The sequence below is a fragment of the Canis aureus genome, chromosome 31 (assembly GCF_053574225.1).
Source record: "Canis aureus isolate CA01 chromosome 31, VMU_Caureus_v.1.0, whole genome shotgun sequence".
NCBI lineage: Eukaryota > Metazoa > Chordata > Mammalia > Carnivora > Canidae > Canis > Canis aureus.
In genome coordinates, this window is record NC_135641.1 from 18731665 (window position 1) to 18750581 (window position 18917).

General features: G+C 37.0%; 1 protein-coding gene across 5 annotated transcripts in view; it reads left to right on the top strand.

The window, feature by feature from the left end:
- Positions 1-18917, top strand: part of FXR1 (FMR1 autosomal homolog 1) — a 63628-nt gene that overhangs the window by 13407 nt on the left and 31304 nt on the right. For all 5 annotated transcript variants that reach the window (XM_077879767.1, XM_077879769.1, XM_077879770.1 and 2 more), the window contains exons 2-3: positions 10130-10182; positions 11673-11766. In XM_077879767.1, coding sequence (XP_077735893.1) covers positions 10130-10182; positions 11673-11766 — 147 coding nt within the window. The remainder of the gene's footprint in view (positions 1-10129; positions 10183-11672; positions 11767-18917) is intronic.

The window sequence follows — 18917 nt, forward strand, 5'->3', positions numbered from 1 at the left end:
CAAATTGAGACATACACAAAATTACTTAGGCAATGATGGTCACCTGTGCTAGTCAGTTTCTCAACATAATCCAGTCTATCATCCAAATTAACACTATTTTCACAGTTTTTCCCAGGTTAGTACATAGCTATTACCATCCTAATGCATGGGAGAGAAGTTAATTCATTACACACTGTGAATGCCGTAGTGATTGGGCACTATTTTCACAGTTTTTCCCAGGTTAGTACATAGCTAGTACCATCCTAATGCATGGGAGAGAAGTTAATTCATTACACACTGTGAATGCCGTAGTGATTGGGCTGTAGTCTCTTAGAACCCTGGTTAAGAAATACTGTACTGTATTTTGTCTTATTTTTACTCTTGTAGAATGGGTCATAACATGTAGAGTGCAGAGCAGGACAAGAGGTGGATTGATTGTAGACCTGTTGATTTGAGGTATGAAAGTGAGCCAATGGCAGAGGTGTCTACACAGTTTCAATAGGATTTAGAATCCAAGGAATAGGTTACTTTTCTATATGCAGATTTGGGAAGTTAGTGTAAGTACTACAATTTCATCTAAAGTGGCATTAGTTTTGAGAGACACTAAGAAGTGTTGCCAGTTAATCTGTTTGTGGTGGTTCATACTTACTGAAAGGTATCGTTATTTTTAAGATTTTTAAAGTAATCTCTACACAGCGTGGGGCTCAAACTTACAACCTCAAGGTCAGGAGTTGCATGCTCCACCAACTAACTGAGCCAGCCAGGAGCCCCTGAAAGATATCTTTAAACGCATGCATAAAATGGAAGATGTAAACAAAATAAACTGGTTAAAACATCTTCACATTCAGGTGATTGTGTTTTTTCTTACAATATCTTCCTCAGTGTCATGGAGAGCATTGATGTTGCAAGCATACTTTAAATGAGCTCTCCTCTATTATCTCCAGGATTTTCTTGCAAGAATTTTCATCCACTCTGCAAGTTTTGGTGCTGGTGCTTTCTTGATTTTATCAGAAGGTGTCAACAGAACAACCTTCTGGTAAGAAAACTTAATCCTTGCTAAAATTGGCCTTTAATGGTTTGCTGAATGAAATGTCAGGAGGTTGAAGTCAAGTGCTACAGAAAATCGCAAGCTGACCCAAGTTTGAGCATGCTCAAATGCTGAAATTTATATCCTGATTGCCATGTGGTTATCTGCTGTTTTCTAAGATTTGCTGTCAGTTGTAAGATCCTGATTTCAGAGTTAATAAATTGTTTAGGAGTGATGGGCTGGGAAGGTAGACTGGGGCCAGACAATGATATCAGTAAATAAATGGATAAAAGGATAAGAAGTGATAAATCTGCAGTGGCAGTTCTTGGGGAGGAGAATCTGAGGTGAAATTTTTTTTTTTTAAAGATTTATTTAATTATTCATTCAGTGAGAGCGAGAGAGGCAGAGACACAGAGGGAGAAGCAGGCTCCATGCAGGAAGCCCGATGTGGGACTCGATCCCGGGTCTCCAGGATCACACCCTGGGCTGCAGGTGGCGCTATACCGCTGTGCCACCAAGGCTACCCTGAGGTGAATTTTGTATAAATTATGCTATTAATTTTTCCTTTCTTATGGGTTATGTTTTCATAATCCTATGTATCCACAGTAGTAACTAATGCTGCTGGTGAAAATGGAGTTAGCCCATTTAGAAGAAACACAACCAAACTGAGCCCAATGCCTTTAATATAGAGAGAATTTATTCTGATTCTCTTAATTTTAGCATTACCAAATTTTGTCACAAGCTTGTTTCAGTAATTAAGTCATCTACTTGTGATGTTTTAACACGTTGGAAAAGGCATCAAAAATGTTGTTTGACTGTGGTGGCCAAATAAAAAAAAAGATTCTAAAATTTCGTGAAAGTGATCCTGAGACTTTATTTTTAAAAAATAAAAAAAAATGTATTTTTTTTATTTGAGAGCTTGTGTATAAACAGGAGGGAGGCAGATGGAGAGGGAGAAACAGATTCCCACTGAGCAGCGAGTCTAATGTGGGCATTGATCCACCTGAGATCACCACCTGAGCGGAAGGCAGCCCCTTAACTGAGCCAGCCAGGCACCCCCTGAGAAAGACTTAGAAACATTTTGATAGAAGTATTAAAGGTAGAGTGAATCTTAAATCGTATAAGAATATTTTGAAGGAGGCAGTGATGTGTAAGAACTTTTTACCTTTTGCTTAGAGTACATGTGAACTAGAAATTTTTGATGGATCCCTTTTACTGCTTGAGACTGGAGTCTCAAAAACCTACTCTCCATTTAGGAAGATGGTGCTGTTTGTGGCAGGGGGTTTTTGGCTTGGTCTGTTGGCAGTCAGTAAACTCTGCTAACGAGAATTCTGAGGTTTAAGAGTTACAGCTTTAGGGAATAAGTCTTAGGTTTTTGGATCTGGGTTTCCACCCTAAAACCTTACTTTTAAATTGAAGATTCAAGCTGTCTGGTTTCTGAGTAGTTTGCTGAGCATTAAGGTTTTGGAGTTTGTTTTCCTTTTGATAAGAATGCAAATTTTGTGATGTAATGAGTTGAAATTATAGGAGATTACTAATGGATTTTTCGGAAATCTAAAGAAATGGGTGAATTTAAAATACTTTGCAGTCAAAGGAATTTTCTGGACAAAGATATGTTCTTAGTGATTTAGTGAGAACGTTCTCAAAGGGATTCATGCATCTCCGTAGTTACAAGCCACAGTTCAGTGAAGCAAGGCATTTGATAAGTTTATTGTATTTTATTTTTAAAAAATATTTTACTTATTTATTCATGATAGACACAGAGAGGCAGAGGGAGGCAGAGAGAGAAGCAGGCTCCATGCATGGAGCCTGATATGGGACTCCATCCTGGGTCTCCAGGATCATGCCCTGGACTGAAGGCAGTGCTGAGCCGCTGGGGCTGCCCTGATAAGTTGATTTTATTTAATTAATTAATTAATTAATTAATTAATTTTATTTTTTTTTAAATTTTTATTTATTTATGATAGAGAGAGGCAGAGACACAGGCAGAGGGAGAAGCAGGCTCCATGCACCGGGAGCCCGACGTGGGACTCGATCCTGGGTCTCCAGGATCGCGCCCTGGGCCAAAGGCAGGCGCCAAACCGCTGCGCCACCCAGGGATCCCGATAAGTTGATTTTAAACACTAAAATCTTGTTTTATTTCGAGCCTGTTTTGGGTAAGATAGCTTGTCTTTCCAGTTGTGAAGAATATACTGAAGTTTTCTTTCTGGAACTTTGCCTTAAAGAGGCTTTTTAGGAAAGGTGCTTTATTTCTTTAAATTAGTATTGCTACCAAACTTTTTTTTTTTTTTTTTTTAAGATTTTATTTATTCATGAGAGACAGAGAGAGCGAGAGGCAGAGATATAGGCAGAGGGAGAAGCAGGCTTCATGCAGGGAGCCTGATGTGGGACCCGGTCCCAGGACTCCAGAATCACGTCCTGGGCCAAAGGCAGGCGCTAAACCACTGAGCCACCCAGGGATCCCATTGCTACCAAACTTAACCTTTTGGAACTTAAAAGTACAAGTCATGAAAAGCATTTTATCATTTAATAATGAGTTAATGAAAAGAGCTCCAGATGAGTGTTTAAATTCACCTTTTATAACTTAGTGAATTTTGGGGTTCGGTAGATGTGATGTATGTGGTTTTAGCTTCCCTTTTACTAAAGTGAGAGATCTGAAAGGTCTACAAAAGAGTAAGCTTTACACCCATATGGGGCTTGAACTCAAAATTGTGAGATCCCAGTCTCATGCTCACTTGACTGAACAAACCAGGTGCCCCAATAGAAAATTTTTTTCTTTTTTAAAGATTTTATTTATTCATGAGAGACAACTCACAGAGAGAGAGAGAGAGCGAGAGAGGCAGAGACACAGGTAAAGAGAGAAGCAGACTCCATGCAGGGAGCCCGATGTGGGACTTGATCCCAGGACTCCCAAGATCACGGCCTGAGCCAAAGGCATACTCTTAACTGCTGAGCCACCCAGGCTTCCCCCCTTAATAGAAATTTTATCTTCAGAATCAGGTAACTTTCCCATAGACAGGGTCTCTGATTTATATCCTGATTTTTACTATAATCTTGGTCTTTCAATTCCTAAAATAATTTCTGTCATGTTTCTTTCTGCTTAACCAATAGGAACCCCCTCCCCCCGCCCCCCCCATGACTGCCCTCATCAAGCTCAAAACCTGGTATTTAGCTGTCATCAGAAATGTATCCTTAAGGGTGCCTGGGTGGCTCAGTGGTTGAGCGTCTTCTGCCTTCTGCTCAGGGTGTGATCCCAGGGTCGGGGGGATCAAGTACGGCACTGAGCTCCTTGCAGGGAGCCTGCTTCTCCCTCTGTCTATGTCTCTCTCTAATGAATAAATAAAATCTTTTAAAAAATGTATCCTTAAGTTGGGTAGGTACTCTTCACCTTTTTCTTTTCATAAGCAATTTAAGCTCCCACCTCAAAATTGCTCACCTTAAATGTGACTGGTAAAAAAAAAATGAAGTTATTCTATATTCTGATAAGAAGAGTCTGCAACAAAGTGGGAGGAGAAAAGCGAAAATTAGAATACATAGTAGTAAACCTAAGATTTTTTTTTTTTAAGATTTTATTTATTCATGAGCATTACACAGAGAGAGAGAAAGAGACCGAGAGAGAGAAGCAGGCTCCATGTGGGAAGCCTGATGTGGGACTCCAGGATCACACCCTGGGCTGCAGGCAGCGCTAAACCGCTGTGCCACTGGGGCTGCCCTAAACCTAAGATTTTAAAGAGGATTTGTATAATTCAAACTACAACTTATTTTTTGTCTGACTACCCATTCACATAGTTCATACCCATTGTTAGTTTCGTTTTTTAGTTTGTTCAACTGTTAGCTCACTTGAGACTATTATAAATTAGGAATTTGTCTGCTGTATTTCGCATTCTACTCCTTCCTTTATATGTAATGATTATTAATTTTTAGCTTTCAGGTAGTATAACATATCAAACTTTTTGTGGCTTTTCACTTTTAAAAAAATATTTTAAAGATTTATTTTAGAGCCCTCACATGCATGCATGCCCTCCAACACACTCCCCACTGAGCGAGCAGAGCCTAACGTGAGGGCTCTGTGGGACTCAATCTCACAATCCTGAGATCATGACTTGAGTGTAAGTAAATCAAGAGTCAGATACTTAACCAACTGAGCCACCTAGGCGCTTCGTGGCTTTTGGTTTTTGTTTTACAGGTTTTTTTTTTTTTTTTTTTTTGGTTAGAAAAAGTCCCTTAGTCTGAAGTTATTGGTAACTTATGGTTTCTCTTGAAATCTTTATTGACCTAAAATTTTTTTGACTCTTTTATCCAATAATTATTCAGATGTCCCGATACTATATAAAACAATCAATTCTTCCCTCTATTTGTAATTTCCTAAATGACTTAGACCTGTTTTTGGAATCTGTTTTGTTCTCTTAAAATGTATTTCTTTGGTCTTGATGGTTGTAGCTTTAAAATAAGCTTTAATATTCGTAGGTTAGCATATCTTCTTTACTCTCTACTCCCATTTAAAAGTTTCCTTTTTGAGTGTTTTAACTTGTTTTAAAAATAGATTTTGATGTAATTTTATTAAGATTAACCTCTTTACCCTCAACACAATCATGCACTCTTTAGTATTTTAGTGGAGTCTCCTTTAGAGGCATTTACAATTTTTACATCAAAAAAAAATAAAATTTTTACATCAAGATCTAAGGATGTGATGATTTATGTTTTCCTGACTATTTTATTTTTATTCAGTTGTTGAATTTCAAAGGTTTCTGTGCATAGGTCCTGTACATTTTTGTTGTAGTTGTTGAGGGTGTTCCTAAGATTTTTTTTCATTGCTATTGTTAGATTATTTTTTGTCTGTTTTATTTTCCACCTGCTTATTGTTTTATCTAGAGAGCAAACTGATTATTGGTTAACTTGCCACCTTATTGAATTGAAGTTTTTTTTTTTTTTTTTTTTAAGGTTTTCTTTATTCATGAGAGAGACAGGGAGAGAGGGGCAGAGACCTGGGAAGAGGGAGAAGCAGGTTCCATGCAGGGAACTCCGAGATCACGCCCTGAGCAGAAGGCATATGCTCAACGGCTGAGCCACCCACGTGTCTCTTCACTCCCCCCCCCCCCTTCTTTTTAAGGCTATATTGCTTTTGAAAAAATTGGTTCTTCAAATAATACTTCTATAGCTCAGGGATTCTTGCTGTTTTCTTCGCCCTGTCCCTTACCTGCATTTTACACATAGTTTGTGGCATTCCTGGGTTTTTACTATGTAATATTTATTTCTTTGTTGGGGACAACATTCTAAAGATACTTTTATTACATTTTTGATGTGTTATACTGCTTTGTTGCTTACTGGTGATACTTAAGAGTTTCATTTATAAACATATAAGGGGACCAGTTTATAACGATGCTTTGGAATCTTCATATTTGCGTATTTGGGAAGAAGAGAAGGAAATGTAAAAGATTTTGTTCTGAGAAATACAGGTCCTGGGACAGATGAATGATGACTAGGAAGAGACACAAAGTCCCCAAAGGCTGGACTAGAACACAGAAGGGACAGAAGTTGTGGAGACCGTTCTTATCCTGTGCAGACCACTGTTACCACTGTTATTTAGTGTCCCCTCGCTCCAAGATTTTGGCAAAGACCTAACCCTGCCATTTTGGGTTTTAAGTATTAGGGACCTAGCATCGTCATTCTAGTGACTTTGAGCATACAGAAAAACCCTGAGAAGTGATGACTGAGTCCTGCATTAGATAGACACAATTTCTTAGAGATCTGGTCATTAGAAAAGCAACTTAACCCTAGAATCTAGGGTTTGGGGATTAAAACATGTTTGCTTAACTGTTCATTCTCAATCTGTTTAATTTTATGTTTGGAGGACGTTAGTAATTAGTGTAGGTTGTTTTACAAGGGTTGTATTTTTTTTCTTAAAGTTTGTGGAAAATGTGCACCCAAATAAAGCTGATGATGGTGGTGGAAGTAAAGGGATGGATTGGGAAGAGTTGAATAAGTGTTGATTTTCAGGTAGAAAGATAGGTTTTTATTGTAATAAAGGGTAGAATTTCCCAGTGGCTTGGACCTCTGACTTCAAGGAACTCATTGTATAAATTAAACAGAAATGGCAAAGATTTCTCGGTGAAACACTGTAGATTCTGAAAGTTGTGAAGAAGTAGAAAACTTTAGTGAAAGTTTAAAAGGACTGACCTCTAAAGGTGTGCTTTACTTTCATATTCATGAACTACGAAATTCTGTTCCTGAAATACTTCTTACAAATGTTAAGGGTATTAATAGAGATAGATTTGCTGGTAACCTAACTATGAAAGTGCTGACCAAAATGATTGCAGAAGGTGATGAGGCTGACCCTACTAGAAATAAAGAAACTGGCCAGACTCTCATTATTAGAGCAGGATCAGTAATCAGAACTGGAATGGCAGCTCTTAATTTTTAGCTTTAGGGAAGAAAGGAATAAAAAATATGGCTCTGGAATTACATGGCAGGAGCTGGTATAGCATTCTTGAAAGGAATATATTCAGAGTTTATGCTTCATATGAGGAAATTTGCATTGAAATGTCCTATAGCACACAAATAAAGCAGATAATAGACATTTGAAGCTGGAGTGTGAGATCAGAGCCAATACACAGTCATGCAATTGACTAACCTGAGAGTAGGGCACTGATTTAGATATATTGGTTACCTATGTTCTGTGATTGGTGAGTCTTATGTTATTAAGAAAGATGATTTTTATATTTAGTCACATCTGTTACCCTCTCTTTTCCAAGAGTTTCTGTCTTCATTTCCAAGGATTTTTCTGGTTTGGTAGTAATCTGCTTGCTTTTCAGTTTTTCCATTACCAGTTTGTTTTAGTTCTTGGTTTGCTATTTGCTTAGAATAATGTCTGATATATAATAAGCATTTCAATATTAGTAATGGTAACTTTGTTTTTAAATTACTGATACTCCTCTTCCATCTATTTTGTAAATTTCCAGAATTTTGTTGCAATTTTTTCTTTTCTCTTTGTCCTCTTTATTCTTGGTTTTATGCTTTAAAGTTTTTAGTGTATTACTCAGTAGACTTTTGGGGGAGGAAGATGAAGGAAACTGGAAATGTTCATTTCTGCCTTGTTTTAACCAGGTACTGCAAGTGTGTTTATTTAGCTAGTATTTAGTGGATATTATGAAGTGTGGTGTGATAAAGATGTTTTGGAAAATTATTTAGTGAGTACTCTGTGTCTCAGAGTGTGTGTGTAAGCATTTGACTAAGGTTGAGAACTTTTTTTTTTTTTTTAATTTTTTTATTCATTTATGATAATCACAGAGAGAGAGAGAGAGAGAGAGAGAGAGAGAAGCAGGCTCCATGCACCGGGAGCCTGATGTGGGATTCGATCCCGGATCTCCAGGATCGCGCCCTGGGCCAAAGGCAGGCGCTAAACCGCTGCGCCACCCAGGGATCCCTAAGGTTGAGAACTTTGCAGTCCTTCTCCACAGTAATATAAAGTGTTGCTTAATGTCAATTGGAATCATAGAACTGCCAAGTGGACTGCAGTGGAAGGTTACATAGTGGCTGAGCAAGTATTTGAACATTTATTCTACACTGAAGTCCTTTGCTCGCTCTTTCTTTTTTTTTTTTTTTTAATTTATGATAGTCACAGAGAGAGAGAGAGAGAGGGGCAAAGCCATAGGCAGAGGGAGAAGCAGGCTCCATGCACCGGGAGCCCGACGTGGGATTCGATCCCCGTGGGATTCGATCCTGGGTCTCCAGGATCGCGCCCTGGGCCAAAGGCAGGCGCCAAACCGCTGCGCCACCCAGGGATCCCTCCTTTGCTCTTTCTTGAATGACCGATCTTAAGATTTCTTTCAGCTGTATCAATCAATGGAAGATAGATTAAAAATACTAATTTCACTTTTTAAAAAGATTTTATTCATTCATTTGACACAGCAAGAGAAAGAGAACAAAGCAGCGGGAACAGCAGAGGGAGGAGAAGTAGACCTCCCGCCGAGCAGGGAGCCTGATGAGGGGCCGAAGCTCAGGACCCTGAGACCATGACTTGAGCCGAAGGCAGAGATGCCCAACTAACTGAGCCACCTAGGCACCTCAAAAATAACTAGTTTCAAAATTAATTTTAAGACTAGAAAATGACCACTGACTTTTATTGTGAATCTTTATCTTTATTCTAAAATGATTTTGAGAGAATATACTTACTATAGTTCAGTTTCTTTAATTTTTAAGTGAAGGAGGGAGGGGAAATTGGTAGGAAAAATAAGATTAAATTAAAAGAACGTTAGTATTCAAAACGTAGTTATGCTTTTTACTAATGGTGCAGTATAATACTTAGGATATTTGTAAATTCACCAAGTACTATGGTGAACATGACATTTCTTAATTCTCGTAATTCCATGAGGAATGATGCTGTAATGAATCATTAGGTTAAAACTGTGTCCAAGAATGTGTAAGTGCTAGAGCTTGGGATTTGAACCCTGGCAGCCTGATATTAAGAGTCTGAACTCTTATTCACAGAGTATTCTTTAAGTATTCAGAGTTACTCTTTAAGTAACACTTAAAGACAACCTTGCTCAGTTTGAATATCAACTAATGCCTATGGTGTTTTAGGGCTGTACATCATTTTCTTTCTTTTTTTAAAAAATATTTATTTATTTATTCATGATGGAGGCAGAGACACAGGAGGAGGGAGAAGCAGGCTCCATTCCTGGAGCCTGACGCGGGACTTGATCCCGGGACTCCAGGATCGCGCCCCGGGTCAAAGGCAGGTGCTAAACCACTGAGCCACCCAGGGATCCATCCCCACATCATTTTTTTCTAATCCCGAGCTAGGTGACACTACATATGTAAAAACAGATTGAGAGAGACTAAGTAAATTCTGAGGTTGTATAGCTGATAAATGATGGAGATGGAAATCAAACTCATGTATGCCTAATTCCGTTCTTTTTGGTATTCCATATTTGTATGTCTGATTACAGGCTTTTAGAGTTAATGTAATTCTTTGATGTGCAGTCAACACCCAAAGTGGGGCTTGGACTCACAACCCTGGGATCACAAGTTGTATGCCCTACTGATCAAGCCAGCGAGGCACCCCTGATGTAATGTTTAATTGGATATTGACATGCTTTTGATAATGTTTTTGTTTTTTTGCAGGGATTTATCAAAGATGTTCATGAAGACTCCCTCACAGTTGTTTTTGAGAACAAGTATGTCATTTTTTATCGATAGAGATCTTAATTTTAAAGATTGGTTGTGTAAATTCATGTTTGCTTTTGGGTGTTCCTATTGCCAGTGGAAAGCCAGTGGAAAATGATTTTGCTTTTGGGTAGATGTCTTTGGTTGTTAGATCATCTCTTCAGTTCAGGTAGTCCTAGTTTTGATAACTTTCCACCTGTTTTTCTCCCCACAATATACTGTCACTTTTTTCATCTTTCTTTGCTTCCTTCCTTTTGCCAAAACATGTGTAAACATGAATTAGGTTTTTTTTTTTGGCAGAAGTAGATGGCACAAATGGGATTATACTATGCTTAATTCTTAAAATGCCAGAATGATGAAATGATATAGGTCTTCCAAATGGCTACTAGTAGTCAGAGTATGTATTGGGGCCGCCTTTAATTTAAACTTGATATTAGGAATAGTATGAGTTTTACAGTTGTTGTAGGGTCTAGGTCTTGTTTTAAAAATGTGAAAGACCATACGTATATTGTGTTTGGTTTGGAAGAGTTATAAAGGAGCACTGTATAATTGAAGGTCAGAAAAGAAGTCTTCAGCTTTCACTTTTAAGCTGCTTCTGGAACGACCTGAAAAGATATCTGCCCAGCAGCTGTTTCATGTAGAAACAAGTGTTGGGATGATTCCTGTCTTTGAGCAACTGCCATTTAGATAGTAATGGTGAAACGAAAGCACCCACGAATCTTGTCTCCTGATGTTTTGCCCAGCATTTGCAGTTGGAAGCTATAGGAATTTATGTGCATTTTTATGTGCTATATAACTCCCAGGCATATGAATGACCTATTAGAACTTAGACTAGGGAAGAATTTTTAACTTTATCAATCCAGTTTATACAATATGACACAAAAAAGGTTAAGCAACAGCCAAATTTGTTTTAATATGGTCATAATTGCTTCAAAGATGAAAGTCAGCTTTTCCCAAGTTTTAATATTAATATGTGTATCCATTGCAGAAAAGTAAATTCTTTGTAAGAAAATTAAATATCGCAGTTCAGTTATGCAAAATAACTGATTTTCTGCATTTCTATGGACATGTACACAAAGAACGCAGTTAACATTTTATAAGCTCTGAAATTCTGTTTCTCTGATAGGTCATAAGATTGTAAAATGGTTTGAAATAAGTTGGTTGCACAATTCTTTATTGATAATGTAGATGTGACATTATGTACTTAGCCTATTTCATTTTTAGAAAAATGTACCATTTCCTTAGGATGAGTAATTTGGATGGTAATACATAATTCTGGTTGATGTTAATTTATAAACTTCATCAAGAGTCATGCAAAACGTTTTACCTCAACAAACTAATTACTTGGAAAAATATATACTACGAATGAAGCTTTTAATTAGGGAAAGCTAAATGATTAACTCAAAAAATACGCACCACTAAGCATAGACTGTATAGCTTTCATATAGAGGCTTTTACAATAGTTATTTCAAAATTATGAATTCCTTTTCTCATCTTTCAGCTGGCAGCCAGAACGCCAGGTTCCATTTAATGAAGTTAGATTACCACCACCACCTGACATAAAAAAAGAAATTAGTGAAGGAGATGAAGTAGAGGTATGTATTTTAAGCTTATTTTCTTGTGTGCCTGCCCCCCCCCCCTTTTTAAATAAGTATTCTTATAGGAAAATCTGTTTAGCTGATAGAGAATAAATCTAATTCCTTTTCTCGAGTCTGTTATTGGCTGTGTAATATAGCAGGGCTTGAGTTTTTGAGTCAGAGCTAGGATTCGTGTCTCAGCTTTATACCATTTTTAGCTTTGTGGCCTTAGTCAAGTTTCTTTGCCACTAAAATGAAAATAATTTGGGAGTTAAGAATGATAGTATAGTACTGAATTGTTTTGTATAAAATCTGGCACAGAGAGCTCTGTAGTGTTAATTGCTGTTTTCCTTTTTGCTAATTTAAATTTTTTTTGTGTTTTTTTCTTAGTATATCTATAGCATATTAATACCCTTTATTATGGTAATTATTAATATAGTTGATATGTAAAACTGTGAAATGTTATAATTACCCTACTGTCTTGTTGAATAGTTTAGGAATGTCCAGAAAATTTAAAAAGTACAGAAAAACAAAAATGACTAAACAGGAATTACTGCTGAAAGGAAGAAAAAACACTGTTCTCCATTTTTGTCATTCCCAGGCTCTCCCTCCCCTATTTTTAAAAATAAAGGTGGGATCATATGCTGCCACTTCTTTGTATATTGATTTTTTTCATGCTTACTAGAGTATGGATGTCTATTTTCAATATGTTAACGTTAAATATTCCTGATGTTATGTGAAATGTGGAAATAATTATTAGAGGTGTGAGTTTGTTGGAGATAGAAAATTTGATTTGTAGTTTTTAAGAGATTGATGTAATTCTTTCAAGGTTCTCTACTAGACTAAATATATTTCTCACAGGGAGTTGATTTGATAATATTGGAAGATATTTCAAATCTCATTTGTACTTAGCTTATGTAGGGTAGTGTTAGGGGAACTGGAGGTAGAGGAGAACCGATAACAGATGAAATATCTAAATATTTTTATAAGCACTTACCAGTACATACTCTGTGCGAGGTAATGTTCTGAGCACTTGGCACATGAATTCAGTTATCTGCCTTTTTTATATTTTGTAATTTTTATGGTAAATTTTGAATTCCCATTAATTGTAGATGTTACACGCTAGGAACCAAAGAATTGTGGCATTTTTAATCCCTGGCAGCCTTTCCCTACTTTCCATTCTAATATTTGGCCTAGATTTTATTTACCTGCTCTAAGTTCACTGGGCACTCTGTGGCTTTTGCTAAATCAAAACATATTATAACTTGTATCAGGGCACCATGAGCCTCACTCCCTAACGGTATATATAGCCTTCACTTTACTTTTTTCTTTTGTAGTTCAATTCCACCAAAAGTGGGAACTAACAGCTTTTTTCCTAAGGAGCCCTGTAACTGTAGCTTAGGTGTGGTGTGTATTTGTGTCTTTGGATGGTATGGGAAGACAAAGGGAAACAAAGTGGCCAGTGCTGAAAATTAAGTGTGAAATATAGTGCTAGTGGGTACTATGAACTGTAGTGGTGATGCTGCTGATCACTACTGTGCTTGTTCACTTGGACTTTTAGACTCCAGGGAAAATGGTTTTCTCAATATTGTATCCTTCTCTAATCCCCATCTTTTGTGGGGATGGATAAAAGGCTTGATTTGTTTTCATTTTTCAAAATTTATTTCTAATTTTAGAAGTTTTTTCTTCTGGAATTCTGGTGATGAGTCAGGTCAAGCAAGAAATGACTTCATTTTGGAAATGTTCTAGAATTAGAAATGTGTGGTGGTCAATTCTGAGACTAGTGCTTTTCATACTTTTTATTTATTTTATTTTTTTAAAGATTTTATTCATTTATTCATGAGAGAGAGAGAGAGAGGCAGAGACACAGGCAGAGGGAGAAGCAGGCTCCATGCAAGGAGCCCGATGTGGGACTTGATCCCGTGACTCCATGATCATGCCCTGGGTGGAAGGCAGATGCTCAACCATGGAACCACCCAGGCATCCCTTTTCATACTTTTTAAATTGTTGTTTACATATTCATTTACATATTTACTCAGATTAAAGTAAAAACTTGATGGTATGCTCATGATGGTGTTTTGTTGTGCTTTTTGCGTGTCTTAGACTAAGAAGTTCCTGTCCAGTTTCTGGACCATCTTTTTGGCCTGCCTCCCCAGCTGTGTAACAAAATATTGATGTAAGAGATGGCATGATTTGAAAATTGATGATTGCAGAGTGTCTTATTTCACATTGTGTTTTATGGTTCAGTCTTAGTGAAATTTGCTCCTTAAATTGTAAGAATCATTATCTGAAAGTAAGATGATGTCACTTTTCTCCACTTTTGAAAAATTTGAAACTTCACATAAAGAAGTCTAAAATCGATCTTGCCACCCACTGATTTATTGGCTTTTCCTTTGTACTTTTTGCTTTCTTTTTTTGGCCACCGTTAGTTTTAGGAACCTGTTTGTTTGATTTGGAATGTTTAGGAATTATGGTTGTTAGTGCTTTACATTTTGAACCAAAAAAATTCGTGAAAATTCCTTACCCCTTTTTCGAAATTTTTAAATCAAAAAATTTTTTATTTCTGGTGTAGTTAACATACAGTGTTACATTAGTTTCTAGGGTACAATGTAGTGATTCAGTAGGTCCATGTATATTACTCAGTGCTCATCAAGATAAGTGTATCCAAAATCCCCTTCACCTCTTTTACCCATTCCCCCACCCCACTTCCCTATGGTAACCATCTGATTATTCTCTGTAGTTAGTTTTTCCTTTATTTTATTCCTTAAATTTCACCTAGGAGTGAAATCATGTGGCATTTACCTTTCTCTTACTAGTTTATTTTGCTTAACATTACTCTCTAGCTCCATCCATGTCATTGCAATTGGCAAGATTTCATTCTTTTTGTGGCTGAATAATACTCGTGTGTGTGTGTGTGTGTGTGTGTGTGTGTGTGTGTATACCACATCTTCTTTGTCCATTCATCAGTCGGTACACACTTGGGCTTGTTTCCATAGTTTGGCTATTATAAATAATCCTGCAGTAAACAATAGGGGTGCATATATATCCCTTTGAATTAGTGTTTTTGTATTCTTTGAGGAAATACAGAGTGGTGTGATTACTGGGTCTTGGGGTAGTTCTCTTTTAAATTTCCTCCCCCTTTAAATTCAAATAAAGTTTAATGTAAAAAAATGAAATGATACAGAATTATATTAAGTAAAAGTGAACTTTCCTTCTCAGTGTAGGTATGCTTGTGTGTGAACCTTAGCTTAAATGTCATTTACCACAGTTGTGTGTGTGTCTGTGTATCACAGAAATTGGGAATATGGTATATATTTGTGATTTAGATTTGCCTGATTTTTTTCTAACCACCTCATAATATTTTTTAATAGACGTATCATAATTACAAGAAATTGAAATTATTGGCAGATTTACTATTGCCAAAAAAAAAAAAACAAACAAAACACCGAGAGTTAATGTCCTTATGTAAACCATTTTCTGATACTGTGGAATCTAAATGGTTCACTTGCGAAATTGGAAGCCACGTATATTTAAATTTCTGATGGTGCCAAAATGTACCAATTTTACCCTCCAAAAATATATTTGATTTACTACTTCATACTTTGTATCCTCCTAGATCGACTGGCTGGGTTATTATTAATCTATAAAGTTTCATAAACCTGATAGGAGGAAGCTGATGTCTTTTGAGTGTTTATTTCTTTGATCACTAGAGATACGGAGCATCTTTTATTTTATTTTTTGAGAGCATCTTTTAAATTAGTTTTTCAGCTATTAGCCATTTCTGTGAATTTTGTGGGGTTTTTTTTGTCTATGCAGATTTTAATGTAGGAAAGTTTTGGGCTTTGTGAATAGTTTTTTTTTTTTTTTTTCCTGTTATGCTTTCTCCCAGGCAATAAAAAAGTGTATTTAATGGCTTTACCCATGAAGAAGTAATATTTTATTCCAATCTGCTGAATTTTTTTGGTGTGGCATCCAAGATACTCTTTTCAGTATTTCTGTAGCTTGTATCTTTTTTGTTTTAAGGAATATTCAGTTTTTTTTTTTTTTTTAAGATTTACTTTAGAAAGAGAGGGTGCACATGTGAGCTCATGTTGGGGAGGAGCAGAAGGAGAGGGGGAAAGAGAAAAATCTCAAGCAGGACAGCCCCACCCCCAAGCAGAGTCTCTGATGATGGACTCATTCCCATGACCCTTAGATCATGACCTGAGCTGAAATCAAGTGCCAGACACCACTGACAGCCACCCCAGTGCCCCAGGAGTATTTAGGTTTTTAATCTAATTTGATTCTTTTCTCTAGAGTTAAGTCATCAGCCACTGTTCTGCCAGTTGCATACCATATAGCAGTAATAACAGCTTACTGCTTGTATAGCAGTAACATATATATATAAGTAATTTTTTTTTTAATATTAAGATTTTATTTATTTGAGAGAGAGAGTACGCATGGGTGTGCACAAGAAGGAGGATAGTAAGCGGGGGAGCCTGACCCAGGGCTTGATCCTAGGACCCTGGGATCATGACCTGAGCCAAAGGTAGGCTCTTAACTGGCTGAGGCACCCAAGGTACCCCCTAACTGGCTTTTAAAACAGATAATCTCCATTTGACATAACAGTCTCTTGAGGGCCTTTTCTAAACTCTGTGAATACTTTATGAAGCTTTCCAAGGTCATATAGCCTGAAGGTTGGGAAGCCGAGGAGCAGTTGCAGTTTTTGTCTTGAGAGTTATTTTCTCATATATTATGCTGTATTAACATGGTGTTGACAGTTTTTTGCCAGATTTAGAACTCTTGATCTTTTGCACCTCCAGGAATCCTTCTTTTAAGAAGGGAAAGGTGACTTTGATTTGGCCATCAATAATGGATTTAGAACAAAAAAGATACAGGAGAGAGCTTTTTATTGAACTTTTCAGTCATTTATTTAAAATTCAGTCATGAGGGGTTCCTGGATGGCTCAGGGGTTGAGTGTCTGTCTGCCTTCGGCTCATGGTGTGATCCTGGGGTCCTGTGATCCAGGCTCACTTCAGGCTCCCTGTGAGGAGCCTGCTTCTCCCTATGCCTCTGTCTCTGTCTTCTCTCTCTGCCCTTCTCTCTCTGTCTCTCATGAATAAATAAAATCTTTTAAAAAAGTTTTCAGGGATCCCTGGGTGGCGCAGTGGTTTAGCGCCTGCCTTTGGCCCAGGGCGCAATCCTGGAGACCCGGGATCGAATCCCATGTCAGGCTCCCGGTGCATGGAGCCTGCTTCTCCCTCTGCCTATGTCTCTGCCTCTCTCTCTCTCTCTGTGTTACTATCATAAATAAATAAAAATTAAAAATAAAATAAAATAAAATGTTTTCAGTCATGAAAGTTTCATTCTTGTAGCTTAGGAATGGTTGAATATTGACAATTCGATTTGGTTTATTCTAAAATTTTACAATTTTAAAAATGTTTAGCTACTTGAGGTTTATCTTTCCAGTCAACTTGTGAGGCTTATGTGGAATTAATAGAACATAAATTAGTGTCATGGTCTAATGTCCTCAAGAAAACACCATATGATTTATAAGAGAAAGATGTATTTGAAAGGTTTAAAATTCAAAGCTTTATTTTTAAACTCTTAGTGGCATTTTTTTTTCTTAATGGCTTTTTCTTTGACTTTAAAAAGCAGCGTATGTTTTAAAATTTTTAACATTTTCATACAATTAAATTTTTTCAGTAGGTTTTTGCTTATGGAAACTGTAAGTAATGGGAAAATGATTTCTTTAGATTTTCTTTTTTTAAAGATTTTATTTATTCATGAGAGACACAAGCAGAGGGAGAAGCAGGCTCCATGAAGAGAGCCTGATGTGGGACTTGATTCTGGAATTCCAAAATCTTGCCTTGAGCCAAAGGCAGGAGCAAAATTGCTGAGCCACCCAGGGGTCCCCTTCTTTAGATTTTCTTAAGCTGGATATATATTATAGTATTCCGGGATACGGGAAGTGCAGTAGCAAGTGTTTTTTCCCCAGTGATTTCACATGTGAAGTGTTTTGTCTTTTATTATAGATACCTGCTTTGTTTAGCAGATTAGCTTGACACTTAAGCCAGTATATAATTTTACAAGGTTTTTTAGGTTTTCCTCTTTATCATATTTGATTAAAAAACTTTTCTTTTTTAATTGGGATATTTTCTTTTTTTTTTTTTAATTTTTATTTATTTATGATAGGCACACAGTGAGAGAGAGAGAGAGAGAGAGGCAGAGACACAGGCAGAGGGAGAAGCAGGCTCCATGCAGGGAGCCTGACATGGGACTCTATCCCGAGTCTCCAGGATCACGCCCTGGGCTGAAGGCGGTGCTAAACCGCTGAACCACCCTGGCTGCCCACATTATGTGTCTTTATATTTTAATTATAATGTTGGGATAGATGTCTTGAGAAATAAGGGTAATAATAATTTGGGATAAGATGCTCCTTTACCTTAAAGTAAAAAAAAAAAAAAAAATTTATCGGTTGTTGGGGGGGGGGGTCACCTGAGCCCATGTGAGTGGAGAGAAGAGGAGAGAGAGAATGAATCTGAAGTGGACCCCATGCTGTCCATGGAGCCCAGTGCAGGGCTCAGTCTCACAATCTTGAGATCATGACCTGAGCTGAAATCAAGAGTCAGATGCTTATAACCCACTGGGCCACTCAGGTGCGCACCCTAAAAAATTTTAAATTCAGTATTTTTTAATACATGTAGCTTCCATTTTACCTTAAAAAAAGTCTCAAATTGATTCTTGCTACTCATCTGAAATTTACTTATCTGTAATTAGTCTTATAATGCCAAGCCTATTGTTAGTCTTAGTGCTTGGGAGATTTGCATATGTTAAAGAAGTGGTAAACATTATTATATGGAAAATGGCTATTTTTTAAGACTTAAACCCATTTGTTAAAAGTATCCGCAAAGTATATAAATGAGAAAATACTGCTGTATAGGTAGATAAATCACATTAGTGTGTTCTAGATGTTAAACTTGCTTTCCTGATGTACATTTTCCATTTCTTCATAATGCTTTATGATTGTACTGAGATGAAATAGTGGATATAGAGGAACAGTACTCAATAAATGTATCTCATAGTTATAAAATCAGCTGTTATGATTAAGTGTTCAGTTTAATGGTTAATATTACTTAGAAATTTTCTTTATAAGGAATTTGGTGAAAACTGGTAAAATTTCTTGATTT